This window comes from Rattus norvegicus, chromosome 7, assembly GCF_036323735.1.
Source record: "Rattus norvegicus strain BN/NHsdMcwi chromosome 7, GRCr8, whole genome shotgun sequence".
Classification (NCBI taxonomy): domain Eukaryota; kingdom Metazoa; phylum Chordata; class Mammalia; order Rodentia; family Muridae; genus Rattus; species Rattus norvegicus.
In genome coordinates, this window is record NC_086025.1 from 72,006,997 (window position 1) to 72,024,534 (window position 17,538).

Sequence of the window (17,538 nt, forward strand, 5' to 3'; positions counted from 1 at the left end):
ATCTGGGTCATAGGACTCTTAAAGGCTGTTATATTATGACTTTCTTCGTTTAATAGTGACCCCAAACGTCACTTTTTTTTAAAATAATGAGCCGAAGCTTTTTAGGAGTGAAGGTGATCCCTGGACCCGAGTTAAGACACGTGCCTCTAAGAAAATCAGGCGGTGCTGTCTCCATTCCCAGCCACCCGTGGTTCCAGACCACTGTCACCCTCCTGGTCACCGCAGGCGCGTTCCTCTCTGGCTCGGCAGCAACCCGCGAGGGTCTGGGCGGGCGGAGCTGCGGAGGAGGGGCGGGCTAGAGCGGGGGACCCAGGCCTATTACAGTATGCAAGCTCTGGTGTCCAGGGGGTGGGAGGGAAGAAGGGAGGGCGGCGCTCAGTGAAAGGCGCATTGATGCGGCCGGCCGCAGAGCTGGGCCAGACGCTGAGCAGGGCCGGGCTCTGCCGACCCCTTTGCCTCCTGCTCTGCGCTTCGCAGCTACCGCACACGATGCACCCCCAAGGCCGCGCCGCCTCCCCACAGCTGCTGCTCGGCCTCTTCCTTGTGCTACTGCTGCTTCTGCAGCTGTCCGCGCCGTCCAGCGCCTCTGAGAATCCCAAGGTGAAGCAAAAAGCGCTGATCCGGCAGAGGGAAGTGGTAGACCTGGTGAGTCTGAGTGAGAGTCGGTCCTCAGCGCTGGAGGAGAGGACCCAGCCATGCTCGCAGAGGGAGGGCATCAGTACAGTTGTTGTATGGTGCTGACTGGAGGGGTGAATGTAGGACAGTGTGTTAGGTATCTTGAGTGCCTCAGTGTCCTGCCGTGTGTGTGTGTGTGTGTGTGTGTGTGTGTGTGTGTGTGTGTGTGTGTGTGTGTGTGGTGGGGGCGGATCTGAGGCACGTCTGCGGTGGAGTCTTGAAACTCCACGGGAGACCTTAGTGAGAGGTCATCCTACAGTTCCAAGTGGGTCAAGTAGGATGACCCGAATCCGAATAGTCGCCCAGTAATTTCTGGCCCCAGGGGAGGCCACCGTTGGTAGAAGTGGGGAACATTATGACTGCAACTGGAGTAGACTGAGCTATTCGATTTCAAAAGCAAGTCTGAGGAAGACCCTAGGCCAGCTGGTCGCCTGGGCCTGGGCCTGGGCCAAGACCGTGCAACGTGTCCTTTCTGAGGACTAGTGGCCACGTCTGCCTGGAGGAGAGGCTAACAACCCCCGCAAAGCATTCATCCAGCTTCTTGTGACTTGAAGATTATGAATCACTTTGGTCTTCTTTCCGGGAACTATGAACTGCAATTTACTTCTTGGAGGACCACAGCTTGGGCCAGGATTGGTTTGAAGCTGGAAGGAGAAAACGAAGGGCCCCGTTAGAAACCCTTCCAAGGACCCATTTTACCTGATCTTTTAAAAGTTGATGCGCCGTCAGGTCTTAACCTGTGACTACCAGCCAGGAACACTGCAATTGAGCTAAGGGGAAAGAAAGCGCTTCCAGGAAAGCAAATATCCCAAGCGCTTTCTGAGAGGCTAATCTTTGGGAAAGTCTGTTTGCATTAAACTTTTCCCTCTAAAAGTCAACAAACCTAGTGGAGGGCAGAGAGTTTTTCTGTTCCATGCAAGAGCCAGCCATTGACAGATTTGTAGTCTTTGGCACATCATACACTTCTGTCCTTAAACCAATCTATAATGTCAGGCATTGCGATACATAAATGACAGGGGGCATTTAGTGATTTTATTATTATTATTTTTTTAACATTTGAATTTCTTCCACTGACATTCTAAGTTGAGCTAATAAACCATGCTCCCAGACAGCTAGTTCTAGACTGGATTCAAAAGCACGGGGGAGTTGGAGGTGGTCCCTGCTGTTTCACACAGCAGTGGTAGGGTTTTTGTTGTTATTTTATACTCTGATATATAATTTTCTTCCACAAAAGCATACTATGTTGGAGCTACAGTTCTATTTTAAGTACATAGGTTGTTAAAAAAGAAACTGTGCCAAGAGTGTGGCTCATGGGCAGTTTGCATTTTATGAATGTGTAGCTAAGATACATGGAATAATCTTCCCCGTAAAGCTAATATTTTCCCCTCTAAGGATTTTACAGTACCTGTGGTTTCCCACACCTCTAACCCAACTTGGAAAAGCATACTGTGCAGCCAGGCTCAGGTGCATCCTGCAGATCGGAGTTGGTCTTGGTGACAGAAAAAGTCCACTCAGTAATTAGGAAGCTTTCCACGGATTCTATAAAGCGACTTTGTGTAAGGTACTTTCAAAGCATGCCTTTCACGCTTCCGCTGCGTTCTGCCCCCTAGTGGCCAACACCGGAAATGGGGCTTTAGGAGAGGGAATTTGAGCTTCCATTCACATGTATTCATTTTGTTGACTTTCATTAATAATTCTAAATACCTATCGGGACTAACATTTTAAGTTGAGAAAAAACAATCTTACTCTACGTAGCATCTTTCCTGGGAGGAATTTAAAAATCATCAAATATACTAGAGGAATTTACAACAGTAAATGAAATGTTAAAAAACTTTAATTGGAGTGCATTGCATTTTGAAAAGTCTAATTAATGTCACCCCTGTTTCTATGTGAACTAATTTAAGCATAGGTTCAGGAATCGACAAGCAAAGCTCAAAATATTAGCACTGTAGCTCAATGGTAGAGCACTTGCTGATATGCATGTGGTTCTGAGTTCAAGCCCCACTAATGCAATGTAAGTATGTGTTCTCTCATGCTTGCGTGCTCTCTCTCTCCCTCTCCTTCTCCTCCCCCCTCTGTGTGTGTGTGTGTGTGTGTGTGTGTGTGTGTGTGTGTGTGTGTGGTCTCATGTATCCCAGGCTAGCCTCACATTTGCTGTGTTGCGAGGACCCTGAACAGGATCCTACTGCCCCTGCTTCCCAAGTGCAGGGATTACAGGCCTACCAGCCACTAACTTCACAGCAATAACGTTTATTATCATCCTCATTTTATTCATAAGGAAACAGGCATTGAAATGCTCAGTAAACGGCCTGGTCTTACACATCTAAGAAAGGATGAGTCTAGTATTTAAAAAAAGAAAAAAGGTTATAGAATCCATGCATTTAAAATTCCACAACATACCCAAACGAACAACAAAATGGCGAACACTGGCACTTACGGATGATTTGGTAGATTACCACACACCTGTTGAGGTCACATGAAACTGGGCCACAGACTCCTCTGTAGGGAGACAGAACGAACTGGACGAATTCCACCCACTATACCTTCCTCTGCATGAAAGTAGGAAGAGCAGAGGGGATGCACATGCAACTTAGAGATGCTGCAATACAAGACAGTCGTCGCCTGCTAACATTTTATTTCACAATTATTTCCCTGGCAATTAATATTAAGGAAATCATGCAGAAGGAAAAGTCTATATGGGTAAGTATTTTCATTATATTAATATTTATAGCAAAAAGAGAAATAAACAACCAAAAACGAGCATTAAAAATCTTGTGTAGTAATGTAAAAGTGCATTTATGGGACCAAGTCCCTTGCTAAAATATGGGATTGTGCTCTTGGTGGTGGTGGTGCAAGTCTTAATCTTAGCACTTGAGAGGCAGAGTGAGTTCCAGGACAGCCAGGGCTACAGGGAGAAATCCTGTCTCTAAAAAAAGCAAAAAGCAAAAAAAACCCAAAAAACAAAAAACCAAAAGCAAACAAACAAACAAAAAATCCAAAACCAAAAAACAAAACAAACAAAAGAACAAACAAACAAGCAAAAACAAACAAATAAAAAGAAAGGGATTATAAGAGGTTAAAATAGAGTGTCAGGGTCTGGAGAGATTGCTCCTCAGTTAGAAGCACTGGCTGCTTTTCTGGAAAACCTGGATCCAAGTCCCAGCCCCCACAGAGCAGCTCACAACTGTCTGTCATTCCAGTTCCCAGGAATTGGTCCTCAGATCTCCACAGACCAGACATGCTACCATACTCATAAAATAACAACAACAATAGAGCTTGTGTGTGTGTGTTTGTGTGTGTGTGTGTGTGTTCAGATGTAGAAAGAAAAAGAAAATTAAAAATACTTTCTCTTTGATTTTTATAAGTTTATGCGATAAAAAAAAGTATGAAGACATGACAATGTTTTCTAAATATGCTTAAAAAGAGTTCTCCATTGTAATCCATTAGAACACGGACAAGGTGGATTAGAAGGACTCTCACAGATTCAAAATAAACACAGCTGTGATCATCTAACTCTCACATACTGTCTATGTATGCCTGACTGTATTTCTTTATTTACCTATTTCCGTACTGGCGATCGAACCTTGAGCTTCATGCTTGCTAAGTGAGAGTTATGCCACTGAACTACACCACTATGCCCTATTCTGAGTTTGCATCTTAAGTAACTGTACCCTTCCCCTTCTCCTTTGTAGTATAATGGGATGTGCCTACAAGGACCAGCAGGAGTTCCTGGTCGCGATGGGAGCCCTGGGGCCAATGGCATTCCTGGCACACCGGGAATCCCAGGTCGGGATGGATTCAAAGGAGAGAAAGGGGAGTGCTTAAGGGAAAGCTTTGAGGAATCCTGGACCCCAAACTACAAGCAGTGTTCATGGAGTTCACTTAATTATGGCATAGATCTTGGGAAAATTGCGGTAAGTAAAGTCCAAATTATAGTAAAGTTGAAGCAAAATTGAGTTTGTATAAGTCATTGCCAATTTTATTTTATTTTTTGTTAAACCAAAGGACTTAAAAAAGAAAGATTCAGAGTAGGTAATGTGTGACTTTTTACTTAAAATTAATGAAAAAATTGATAACATTTTGGTTAATTTTATAAAGGCATTTCTAAGATAATCACTATTTTATAAAAGCAAACACAAAAAGTATAGCATTGTGCTCTTATGATAAAGGAACTTTAAATTAATTTAACACATCCTGTTGTAGCTTCAGACCTAAAAGTAAAAGATGAGCTTAAAAATTACACGGGACTGGGATCCCTGCTATGGGAAGTCCTTGGTCCGGTGCACCGCTTAAAACCGCTTAAGTTAAGAGAATTGAAGTCGTTTGCTAGTGATTTAAAATGGTGACTATGATGATTCTGTAACATTTGTGTAAGGAGAAGCACACAAAATAGCAAGTCCCGTACAGCATTTTGATGAACGATCCAGGGACTGACTGAGTGAACCAGTGATTAGTGCTTTGTCTCCCAGAGACCCGGATGTAGCTGAGTGGGCGCGTGCGGAGCCTCTCATGTGTCAGGCCCTGGGCTGGATGACGTGCCATGGGCAAGTCCAGTGGGATGGGACAAGGCTGAGAAGGCCCGTGCTGTTTCCATCTCTTCTTTTGATGACCACCTCTGTTCCTGCCTCCTTAGCTATAGTTTGGGGCTTCATGAATCTACTTACCACGACCATCCGGAACACCGAAGTTTATTTTCATAAAACTCTAAGGTTTTAAGGTGTAAGACGGCATCATCCACGTTTTTCCTCTCAGCCTTTTCTGCTCTATTTTAAAAGTTCAGGAATGTCTTGATTCCCTGTGACAGGTTTTTCATCTAGCCATCATATTTGGTAATAGAGGTCTTTTCTCTCTCTTTTTTTCTTTTCTTTTTTTCGGAGCTGGGGACCGAACCCAGGGCCTTGCGCTTGCTAGGCAAGCGCTCTACCACTGAGCTAAATCCCCAACCCCCTTTTCTCTCTTTATATGTGATTTTTTAAAGAATGTGTTTTATTTGAATGATGCCTGCTATTTCAACATCTGACAATGGTGGACTGCTTTCTTATTTATAGTTATTCAAGAGAAGTTGTCATTTTTTCTCCCAAAAAATGTCCCTTTGTAGTTCCTGCACTATTAAGATGCCATGGTTTTCAGCAGAGGTTACAATGAATACAGAAACATTCTGCAAGGAAGAGATTTTTAGGTAGCCAATGTAGATTTTTGTGGAGACCAGCTAGAGGGAAGAAAACAAGGCTAGATTTTATTACTGTGTCGTTCAGTAATTTTGTATCCTGTGTAGTTGCACAAAAGAAAGGTCTAGCCTGGTGTGGTGACTCATGCCCATAATCTCAGTATTCAGGAAGTAGAAGCCATCCTTGGCTACATAGCAATTTTGAGGCCATCTTGGACTACTGGAAACACTGACTGAAACAACAACAACCACTACCACCCCAGGTGATGGAGAGAGTGAACATAATCCGCACCAGCAGAGATCCACCAAAGCTCTAGAGGGCCAGCTCCTGGGGGTGGGGTTTCCTTTGTGCTAACTTCTGTATCCAATTGTCTAACCTAGAGTTAGACAGTTGTTCTAAACAGTTACTGTTTTTCAGTAGAGAAAAGTACATAAATCCATTAGCCAAAAGTACTGAAGACTAGCTGTTTTTTAAAATAAACAGGAAGTACATGAAGTTAAATAAAACCATCAAAGAAAGCCAGAAATTGATTTTCTTGGTTTTTGTATCGATCTTATAAGTACTCTTTATCCCTCTATAAAATGTAAGCTTGTTAAAGTCACGGGGAGAAGGCAGGTAAAATTCACAGCATATTTTCAGTATTTTAGTCTCTCCAATGCCCTCCCCTTCACTGTCTCCTCCACCCCTCACTCCACCCCTCTCCCTCTCACTTCATGTACTTGCTTTAACGCTCCACCAAGCCCACTTAGTGCTGTCTACATGTGTGTAGCTGGAGGGTAATCTACTGGAGCATAGGAAGCCTCTCAGGGGCCTCATCTCTGAAGAAAACAGATACTGTCTCCCTGGCAGCCATCAGTGGCCCACAGTTCCACAGCTAGGAGCAGGACTTCATGGGCTCCTCCCCATCCATGCTGGGATTTTGGCTAGGTTGATTTCATGCAGGCCTTGCACATGTAACCTGCTGTGAGTTCATGTGTGCCGTGGCCCTGTCATGTCTGGCAAATTCTGTTTCATTGCAGGTGTCTGCTACCTCATCCCCTCGTCCCCATTCTCTGAACATCAACCAGATGTGTGCCTCTGTATTAATCTCCATCTACTTTAAAAGGAAGGCTCTATGATGAGGGTTGAAGAAATGTATTAATTTATATGTATTAAAAAAGAATCCTTGGGGGCCAGTTTATTACTGTGTCCTTTTAGTGGAATAATAGTTTCTCCACTAGGACCCTATGAGCTGGTCAGATATGGATTTTGGGTCCACTTAACCAAATCAGGCATGAGTTTCATCTTCTGGTAGAGCAGGCTTTGACCCCATCATTAGATAGTTAGTTACTCCCTTACACTTGAACCACTGCTGCAGCCGTGGCATCACCGTCCACAGGGCTCACGGCTGGGTAAGACTTTTCACCACTCTTTCTCCTTGGCAGCACGCACTGAGCCTCCCAGTACAACGAAAGCTAGCTAGTAAGGACGAATCCTCTGTCAGTGGTGGCTTAATTATCCATGCCTGGGGACTTAAGTGTGTGGTATTGTCAGAAGTCGGAGTATTATTCAGATGTAAAGAAAAGGGAAATTATGAACTTCACAGGTAAATGGGTGGAGGCTGGAAATAATCATTTTGAATGAGGTCACCCAGACCCAGGAAGACTAAGAAAGAAGCATGGTTTCTCTCATGTGTGGCTGCTAGCTTTGAATCTTTAGATATGCACATTTAAATTAGGATATATTCATAGAAATTATAGTTAGTAAGGGGTCATTCAAGGGAAGGAGATAGAACGCAGGCGTTACGGAGGAGGAAAGGAAATACCCGAACAAGTTAGATGGGAGGGCAGGAGAGAGAGAGTGTGTGAGCAAGAGTAACACTAAAGAACTTTGAAAAGAGCCATATGGAAGCTACAGTAGACGCTTCCTAAAACATATACATGCACATGTATAAAAGGAGCTTAAATGGCATTTCCCTAGACACCATAGACTACCAAATAAGAAAATACCAGATATGGGGACCTCTTTTTGAGTTATTGGTCAATGGAGTCTCAAAGACCTCCCCCAAATTTCAGACTGTGGCCACAGTTCCCAGTTAGCTTCCAGGTTGATGGTTGAAGTAACTTTAATTAACATGATAAATGTCTGCTGTTTTCCGGCCTGGGCAGGAATGTACATTCACAAAGATGCGATCCAACAGCGCTCTTCGAGTTCTGTTCAGTGGCTCGCTTCGGCTCAAATGCAGGAATGCTTGCTGTCAACGCTGGTATTTTACCTTTAATGGAGCTGAATGTTCAGGACCTCTTCCCATTGAAGCTATCATCTATCTGGACCAAGGAAGCCCTGAGTTAAATTCAACTATTAATATTCATCGTACTTCCTCCGGTATGTGTAATAGTGTTGTTGCTGAACGGGCCTCAGATCTGCCTAAGAGGTTGTTTGATTTCCACTGTTATCCTGGGTAATCAGCCTGTTATAAGTAAACCTCTAGCAGGTTCGTTCAGAGTATATGACTCTCCCTCCACCTTGGACTGCAAGTCACATAATTTTACAGATCTTTTTTTTCAAATGGTACAGATGCTAGGGTGTCATCTCTGAGCAAGTGACTCAGAATCTCTGGTGTAAGACTCCAGGACCTGTGTCTTAAAATAAACAAAGCAAATAACAACAAAACCCCTAGCTGTGATGATATGCCCCCAAATTGAAAGTCAGTGATAAGTTAGAAATGGCAAAACAGCTAGGAATTCTGTACAGCAGTTGCTTTGGTTCCCAATCTTGGCAACACAATGGGCTCACCTGGGAAACTTAAAAAGATTACCTGCTCTGGGCACTGCTCCTCCAGGAAGACTCAGTTAATGGGGATTTGGTCATCAATTAAAGGTAATCATCTCATTGTTTGGCTTGCAGTGTGGCTGATGCTAGACTCACACCTGTCCAGCGTCTGTTGCCTTCAGGGCTAAGTGGACACATTTCTAGAGAAACAGGGGGCCAAGGCCTCGGGGCAACCTGAGTACTGCTGGTCTGCATTTTCAGCCAGCATGGTGTGGACTGCTAGACAGCTTACATGCGATTGTGGGCCCACTGCTTACCTCCCAACTGTAGAAGAGGCCTGAACTAGTGCATATGTCATAGCCAGGGAAGGCAGACTGCTTCAGTCCCATATTCCTGGGGCTCAGCTGAACTGCATTAAGTTCAACTAAGGTAAAAACCTGTCAGGGCACATGAGCACATCAATCTCAACCAGGTAGGAAAGCTGAGCAGTCACAGTACTACTTTATGCCAAGAGCCATTTTCTTCAAGAATCTACCAAGTCCAGTTTCCTTTTGCTCTTTGCACAGACATCAAAGGTACTGTGTCTCTCTGCCTGTTTCAGTGACCAACAGTGAAATCTTTCTTTAGATGCGAGTGAAGAACACCGGTAAGTTGGAATGTAAGATGTATGTTAGCATGTGAGAGCCCAGAGGACGTATAGGATACTGCTGTACAGAACAGAAGCAGCAGTTCTCTTTAATATAATAAGCCTATTAAAGGGTCAGTGAGATGGTTTAACAGTAGAAGGCATTCCCCCAACCCCTCAGAGCCCGATGACCTGTGCTTGGTCCCTGGGACCCACATGGTGGTAGGAGAGGACCAACTCCTGTAATAAGCTGTCCTCTAATCATCACATGTGCAGTATGGCATGTGTGTATCCACCTGTATATACATAAGATAGACAGTAGACTGGGTAGGTAGATGCATAATACATACATACATACATACATACATACATACATACATACAGATAGACACTCATACATAGATGTAATTTTTTTTTGCCAAAGATAAGAATCTATATAAAGTGGATTTACACACTGAAGGGATGGTATAAATTAAGCTAGAATTTCTTTTTCTTATATAAAAGTGCTATCCTGATTTGATTTGAATAACATCAGATCTAGGGATCAATGTCGAAAAGGACTTTCTTTTAAAAGACTTGCACATCTTGATCCAGGCTCCGGTTCAGGTCTCTTCCAAAGCTGGGAAGTCTTGAAAGCTGGGAGCGTAGGCTTCCCGTGGGGTTGGGTAGACTGTTCCTTGGCTGTCAGTAACCAGAGCACATTTTGGTTTGAGAGTACTGTCTGTTGAGGTAATGGCGGAGTGATTGTGTAAATGCCTTTGAAAACGTCTATGTATCAACTAAGAAAAAGGAGGCCTTGACTATGAAATCACGTTATGAGAATTTTTAATTAGCTTTACGTTAAACAGAACTATAATCTGATTTTCTATCATAAATGCAAAGTGAATGGTTTTGCTTCTTGTCCTTGAGTTGTGACTGGCTCTGTTTTGCAGTGGAAGGACTCTGTGAAGGGATTGGTGCTGGACTGGTAGACGTGGCCATCTGGGTCGGCACCTGTTCAGATTACCCCAAAGGAGACGCTTCTACTGGGTGGAATTCTGTGTCCCGCATCATCATTGAAGAACTACCAAAATAAAGCCCCTGAAGGTTTCATTCCCTGCCTCATTTACTTGTTAAATCAAGCCTCTGGATGGGTCATTTAAATGACATTTCAGAAGTCACTTATGTGCTCAGCCAAATGAAAAAGCAAAGTTAAATACGTTTACAGACCAAAGTGTGATCTCACACTTTAAGATCTAGCATTATCCATTTTATTTCAACCAAAGATGGTTTCAGGATTTTATTTCTCATTGATTACTTTTTGAGCCTATATACCGGAATGCTGTTATAGTCTTTAATATTTCCTACTGTTGACATTTTGAAACATATAAAAGTTATGTCTTTGTAAGAGCTGTATAGAATTATTTTATATGTTAAATAAAATGCTTCAAACAACCTTAGTATTATTTGTTTGTTCATTTGTTTGTGTAGCCCTGGCTGTCCTAAAATCTGCACTGTAGACCAGGCTGGCCTCGAACTCAGAGATCTGCCTGCCTATACTTCCCAAGTGTTGGGGTTGAAGGCCTGCACCACCACGCCTGGCAACTTTAGCATTTTTAAACTGAACATTTTGCCACTGAAGTTGAATTCCCAGTACTTAACATATGAGAAGTTAAACATAAATCTAAATTTTAAGTATTTATTTAGCAATTTATGACATTGTTGCATATGTATTACATGGCTCTGCATCCTGAGGGACATGAAGACCTAAGGGTGTTTATATGACAGGAATATAACATAGTCTAGGAATTTTTATCTTAATATATCAAAGAGTAAAAACATATGACTCTGGTCACAAACTATTTACCATTTTGTAGAAAGGATAAGGCACGTGATAGCTAGTCTCAGTCATCAACTTGACTTTATCTGGAATGAACTAGAACCAGAAATGGAGGGCACACCTGTGGACTGGATCTTGGATTACAGATGGTTTTGGTCCGAATTGGCACACACCTTGTGTGTGATCTTTAGGTACACCTTTATTCTTGGTCATACCTTCTGCCGGGAGGCTACACAAGGGCAATGGGAGAAGGAAGGGATCATTCCTTTTTTGTCTGCTTGCACTTACTGTCTAGCACATCTGTTGGCGCCTCCTTCTTCAGGATTCCAACTTGCACAGGAGAGCGGCTGAAACACTCAGCTTCATGGGACTGAGTGAACTCTCCATTCATGGCTGGCCATTGGGTTAGTTAGACTGCAGCCTGTAAGTCACTCTAATAAATCATATATATATATATATATATATATATATATATATGTATATATGTGTGTGTGTGTATACACACACACACACACACACACACATTTCATAAATTCTGTGACTGTAGAGAACCCTGACTAATACAACATATACAGAAATGAGATAGATAAAGGAGGTAGTATAGTTCAAAGCAGAAGTAACCAAACCATTTAGGAATGAAGTATATATAGTCCAATGAGGAGTGTATGTGCATTAAAGGTGTTTGCCACCGAGCCTGATGAAGCGAGTTCAATCTCCAGGATCCACACAACGGAAGACAAAAAGCAACTACTAAAAGTTGCCCTCCGATCTCTACACATTTACCATGCATGGCATATATGTGCTCCCACATTAACACACACAAAGTAAATAAATAATTGTAACAAAAGACCACAATCATGTCACATGCACGCATACACACACACACACACACACACACACACACACACACACACACACACGTAATTATATTACATATTCACAGTTAACAAATGAAGAAAGAATGCTAACATTAGACTCCTCCTTTACAACACTTTATGAATTAAGGGATCTCTAAGTGTGGATTCACGGCTCTTAATATCCCCCAAAGAGAGACCAGACAAAGTGCCCCCTAAGAAAGTCATATAGCACCACCTAAGAGAAGTTTTTGCTGTGGTCAAACCCAGATTCAGTTCAGCATGTAGATATGACTATTCTTTGGTGGAAACACAGGAGATAAAAGATACAGATATAAACAGCAAAATAAACAGTATAGGAAACTTGAAAGACGGTTTGACTTCCTGAAGAAATTGAAAGAAAAATAAACTGTTAAAAAGAGGCATAAGGGGGTTGGGGACTTAGCTCAGTGGTAGAGCGCTTGCCTAGGAAGTGCAAGGCCCTGGGTTCGATCCCCAGCTCCGAAATAAAGAACCAAAAAAAAAAAAAAAAAAAAAAAAAAAGATGCATAAGATCATGTCAACCCATTGCAAGGTCTGTACTCAGAACTGACTCAAGAAAATTGTAAGCACAACAAAAGGTCAAACTTTCCTTAAGATAGTTGACATCTAAACATTGATGGTATAAATGCTTTTTAGATATGATGAGGTGTTATGGTTATTTTTAAACCCTGCTCAGTCTTTAGAGATATTGAAACGTTTAAGATAATGTGAATCCATGTGCTGTGGTTTGAATAAGAAACATCTTCTGTAGGCGCATATATTTAGAAAACCTGGTCTCCAGTTGGTAGTGCTGTTTGGAGAAGTTATGGAATTTTCTGAATGTGGGGCCTTACTGGAGAGAATACACATCTGGAGGTGAGTTTTGAGAACATATGAATTCGGCCCAGTTCCTATTGGTTATTTGTTTCTTATGTGCAATTGAGATGTGATCTTTCAACTTCCTGCTTCTGTCACATGCCTTTCCCGCCATTAGGGGCATCTTGCTCTCTGCAATTATCACAGCAACAAGAAAAGCAACTAATCGAGCATGTCTGGAGTCAAGTTCAAAATTAGCTGGGAAGACGTGGGACAGTCTAGATGGAATGATATTAAAGACATGCATTGACACAGGTAACATTTTTGACAAAAGAAGGGTGTGCTGGCTAGTTTAATGTCAGCTTGACATAAGCTAGAGTTAGTGGAGAGGAGAAGCCTCAATTGATACAATGTCTCCATATGCTCTGGCTGTAGGCAAGCCTGTATGGCATTTTCTTAATTAGTGATTCATGTAGGAAGTCCAGCGCCACTGTTGGCAGGGATACCCTTCACTGGTGGTCCTAGGTCCTGTAAGAAAGCAGGCTGAGCAAGCCATGAGGAGCAAGCCAGTAAGCAGCACTCCTCCATGGCATCAGTATCAGTTCCTGCCCCCAGGTTCCTGCCGAGTTTGAGTTCCTTCTTTGGTTTAAATAAGTGGATTGTGACTCAGGATATGTAAGGGAAATAAATCCTTCCCTCCCCAATTTGCTTGTCATCATGGTGTTTTACAGCCACAGGAACCCTAACTAAGGCTGAGGGGATTAGGAACATTTTGAATGAAAGCAACAACATTAAGTGAAGACTCTCAGGTAGGAAATAAACAATGTTCAGGGGCCGACCTGCCCATGTACAGGAGTTTAAGCTGGCAAGGGAGACTGAGAAAACACCATGGAGGTAAAAGCGACCAGAGTTATCTGTAGGGTAATAAAGAGGAGCTATGTGACCACTGAATGGGAATTGAAGTCAAATGACAATCAAAGATAAAAGAAGCAAATCGGCATTTCTCTGAAATAGCCCACAAATGTGTAAAAAGACTCCCAGTAAGTACCAGCAGTCATTATCAAAATTCAACTGAAAAACCACTTTATACGCACTGGGAGGCTTGAATTTAAAAATGGGGAGTAAGTGTTCAGAAGGATGTGGATGAAGTTGAACTTCAATAGGGCACTAGAGGCCATGTGTACACGTGTACAGAAAGTTTTGTGGCTCTTGAGTATCTTAAAGGTAGAGCTGCCACACGCCTCAGCCCTTGTATTCCTACGCACGTATTCAAAGGAAAAAGTGTACACACAAAGACTTGCATGTGAACGCTTACAATGGTGAAAACGTGGAAACAACCCAACTACGAAGGCAAAGATGAACAAATGGAGACATATGAATATGATGTACATCATCAGCGATAAGGACAAACACGCTTATAACGTGGACGAGCCTGAAATCACCACACTAAGTGTAAGGAGGCAGACTGCACGAGCGGATTAACGTCTGCTGGAAGAGAACGGCTGAGCAGCAGCACGGGACTTGTTCTGTAGTGATAACATTTTGCACTGATACAAACACCATCAAATCATATGTGTCTAATAGGAAGCTCATGTTGTGTGCATTACCCACAATTGTTAAACGCAGCTACTAGACTATGACCTTATTGGTAGGCCTAGCAACATAACAGAATTAAGCTTTGGTCTTGGGACCCCGAGGGAAGTAGGAATGGGATCAGAGCAGATCTGGGGACAAGATAGTAGCTTTAAACATGCTAGGGCTCACTGTTAATAGAATATCCACTTAGAGCTGGTCCACAGGAAGTTAGAAGTGATGACGTGGTGCTCCAGGGAAAGTTTGGAGATGGAGACAGATCTCTGGAAGATTTTCCTGAAGAAGTGATGAGTAAAGGTGGGCATGGTGGCACGTGTCTGTGATCCTGGCATGCAGGAGGGCAAGGGGACTGCTAACTGTCTTCTCCTAGTTGCTAGTTTCTAATGCTTCAACAGACCAGGGCCAAAAAAGCAAGTTGAGGAGGAAAGGGCTTATTTACCTTACACTTTTACATCACTGTTTACCACCAAAGGAAGTCAAGACAGGAACTCAAAGAGGGCAGGAACCTGGAAGCAGGAGCTGATGCAGAGGCCATGGAGGAATGCTACTGACTGGCTTGCTCATCGTGGCTCTCTCAACCCACTCTTCATTATAGAGTCTAGGACCACAAGCCCAGGGATGGCCCCACCCACAATAGGATGGTCCTTCTCCCATTGATCACTAATTAAGAGAATGCCCTATGGGCTTGCCTACAGCCTGATTTTATGGAGACATTTTCTCAAATAAGAGCCCTTCCTCTCAGATGACTCTAGCTTGTGTCAAATTGACCTGAAAACCAGCCAGTAGTATCCTAGTTCAAGGTCAGTCTGGACTGTATAGCAAGACTGTTTGAGAAGTAAAAAGGTAAGATGTGAACATTAAAGTTATGAGATGAGGTCACGTTGCAAAGAAAGAAAACAGCCACATGCAAGAGAGGAAATTTCAGATTGAGGAAAATCAGTGAGGAGAAAGAACCTAAAACAGAGCACGCCATCAAGCCAAAGGCAGGATTTAATGAAGGGAGGGATGGAATACTTCAGAGATGTTGATGAGATTTATTTTGTTTAAAAGATTTGTTTATTTTATGTTTATGAGTGCTCTATCTGCATGTATACCTGCATGCCAGAAAAGAGTATCAGATCCCACTGTAAATGGTGGTGAGCCACCATGTAGTTGCTAGGAATTGAACTCAGGACCCTTGGAAAAGCAGACAGTGAGCCATCACTCCAGCCCCAAGGTTATTACGTTTTATAACAACCAGAGATGTGGTACAGCAGCTGGCACCTCTCCTCCCCCACTTCACATTCACTGATATCATATTGGTATCTTGAAATAAACCATGATCTGAAACTGAGCAACACTAAGAATCTGGGCTTCCTTATTCCGTGCCCTTCCACTATGGGATAACTGATTTGGAACTCCTATCACAGCCCATTCATTCATCGCCCTTGTTTGTATAGAGCTCCTAGGAATTAAAAAAAAAACAAAAAACAACCAAATCCCAATATATAAAATTACAAAATTACAGGGGCTCACAACTTGACTAAACTTTTTGAGAGGTTATTAATTTGAAGTATGTTGGTATATATTCTTCAAGAGGCAAAGAGGTTGTTAGAAAGATATTTTTGCAATCATTAAAAAAGTCAGCATCTCCGAAAAAAAGAACCAAAAAAAAAAAAAAAAAAAAAAAGTCAGCATCACAGGCCAGGCATGGTACACAAGCCTCAAGAGGTATTCCAGCATTCAAGAGGACGAGGTAGAGACAGAGGCAGGCAGATCTCTGTGCGTTCGAGGCCAGTATGATCTACCAAATGAGTTTTAGGACAGCCAAGGCTACACACAGAAATACTCTATTTCAGCGAGCAAACAAACCCCAAAACAAAAACAAAACTCTTAAAAAAAAAAAAAAACCAACAACACAGCTATTCTTGCTACTCTTGAGTTTTAGAGGCAGCTTCTAACGTCTGAATGTGATACTTTAACCCATGTATAGTTACCTCTATGGCTGCCGGTTTTGAAGGAGAACCAGCCCCAAAGGCTCTGAAACAGGTTCAGGCAGCAGCAGAAATAACATTACCATTTGGTACTTCTGGTCCAGCAGACCCGATAACTATGAGTATTTATGCCAGATAGAAGTATTCAATGGCAATTTTAGCAAGCACCAGGTTCTCTCGCCCACAAAGAAGCATGCATGCTTTCTTGGAAGCTTCTGGGAAATGCATGTTTTTTCTGATAAGAGGCTCTGGTCTTGCCAGTGTGTTTTTCTCTGTCTTCTTTCATATGTGATCTGAAGTAAGAAGCATGGGGCTGTAGGGGACTGGACTTGTTGGATTTGAAAGAAAACTATGCTTTTTACTGAAGATGGCTATTTTTTTTTTCTTTTTTAAAGACAGCTCTGGCTTCCTGTAGTGAGCTCTTGTAGAAACATCATGTGACCTACATGGCTGGATTTTATCACCATGACCTCAGTGTGGACACATCTCTTAAGCTGTGTGTAGGAAGGCGATTGTAAAAGGGTTAGGGAACAGTGTGGGAAGTCCAGAGTTACAAATAAGATACATGAGCAGGTGGCCAAGACTGTTCTAAAACAACTCCTGTTGAATTGCTGGCTCCTCTCCAGGTCATACTCTGGTCTCTTGGAATGGTCACTGAACAGCTGATTGGAAAAGAAAAAAATGAACCTAGTTTATAGATAAGTCTGCATATTGGCCCACAAAAGGTATGCTGACTGAATCCCAGGCTGTAGCACCATAGTCCCAAAGGATGAATGAAGGGAAAGTTCTCTTACTGAGGGTAACATGAAGCAGTAGTACTCACCATCTGGAGTGAAGGGCGGTCACAAACATAGACTGCTACCACTGTCTTAAAGACAGTGCTGACGGCTGGATGGTGAAAGGAAACAAGCAGAGGCTGTTCAAGGATGTGGATGGAACTCTCGGACTGTAAAGATATCTGTGTCTCTCACCTACGCCTGCCACTGCGCACCTTCTTAAGAATGAGGACAAACATCCTGTGGGTAGGACCAACCCTTTTCCTCAGCTACTACAGTGACGCTAGAGAAATTATGTCATCACACCAAGGTCCCTAAGAGGATACTCTTCATACAAGTTGTAACAATCTTCAGAGAGGCAAGGGCCCACCATAACAGCTGGTTGAAGAATGACAGGATTTCATGTTAGGTTTGGATTCTGTATTACCTAGAGAGTTTTAGTCACAGCAAGTAATTCAAAGGCCAAA

At 42.7% G+C, this 17,538-nt stretch overlaps 1 protein-coding gene across 2 annotated transcripts; it reads left to right on the plus strand.

Moving 5' to 3' along the window:
* The first annotated feature begins 375 nt into the window (after positions 1–375).
* Cthrc1 (collagen triple helix repeat containing 1) lies at positions 376–10,658 on the plus strand. 2 transcript variants are annotated; one of them, NM_172333.2, is made up of 4 exons: positions 376–645; positions 4,368–4,589; positions 7,991–8,207; positions 10,152–10,658. In NM_172333.2, exons 1-4 carry the CDS (start codon positions 490–492, stop codon positions 10,292–10,294), a joined length of 738 nt encoding a protein of 245 aa, NP_758836.1. In that variant the 5' UTR covers positions 376–489; the 3' UTR covers positions 10,295–10,658. The 2 variants fall into 2 exon arrangements, with proteins under 2 accessions (NP_758836.1, NP_001258229.1); NM_001271300.1 differs by having other exon boundaries at positions 376–600.
* The last annotated feature ends 6,880 nt before the right edge of the window (positions 10,659–17,538 follow it).

Bases quoted from the DNA above. Each gene is read 5' to 3' on its own strand.
- Cthrc1 (NM_172333.2), top strand. From the start codon at position 490: ATGCACCCCCAAGGCCGCGCCGCCTCCCCACAGCTGCTGCTCGGCCTC. The intron at 646-4,367 runs GTGAGTCTGAGT...TCTCCTTTGTAG, and splicing joins AGAGGGAAGTGGTAGACCTG to TATAATGGGATGTGCCTACA. The intron at 8,208-10,151 runs GTATGTGTAATA...TCTGTTTTGCAG, and splicing joins TATTCATCGTACTTCCTCCG to TGGAAGGACTCTGTGAAGGG.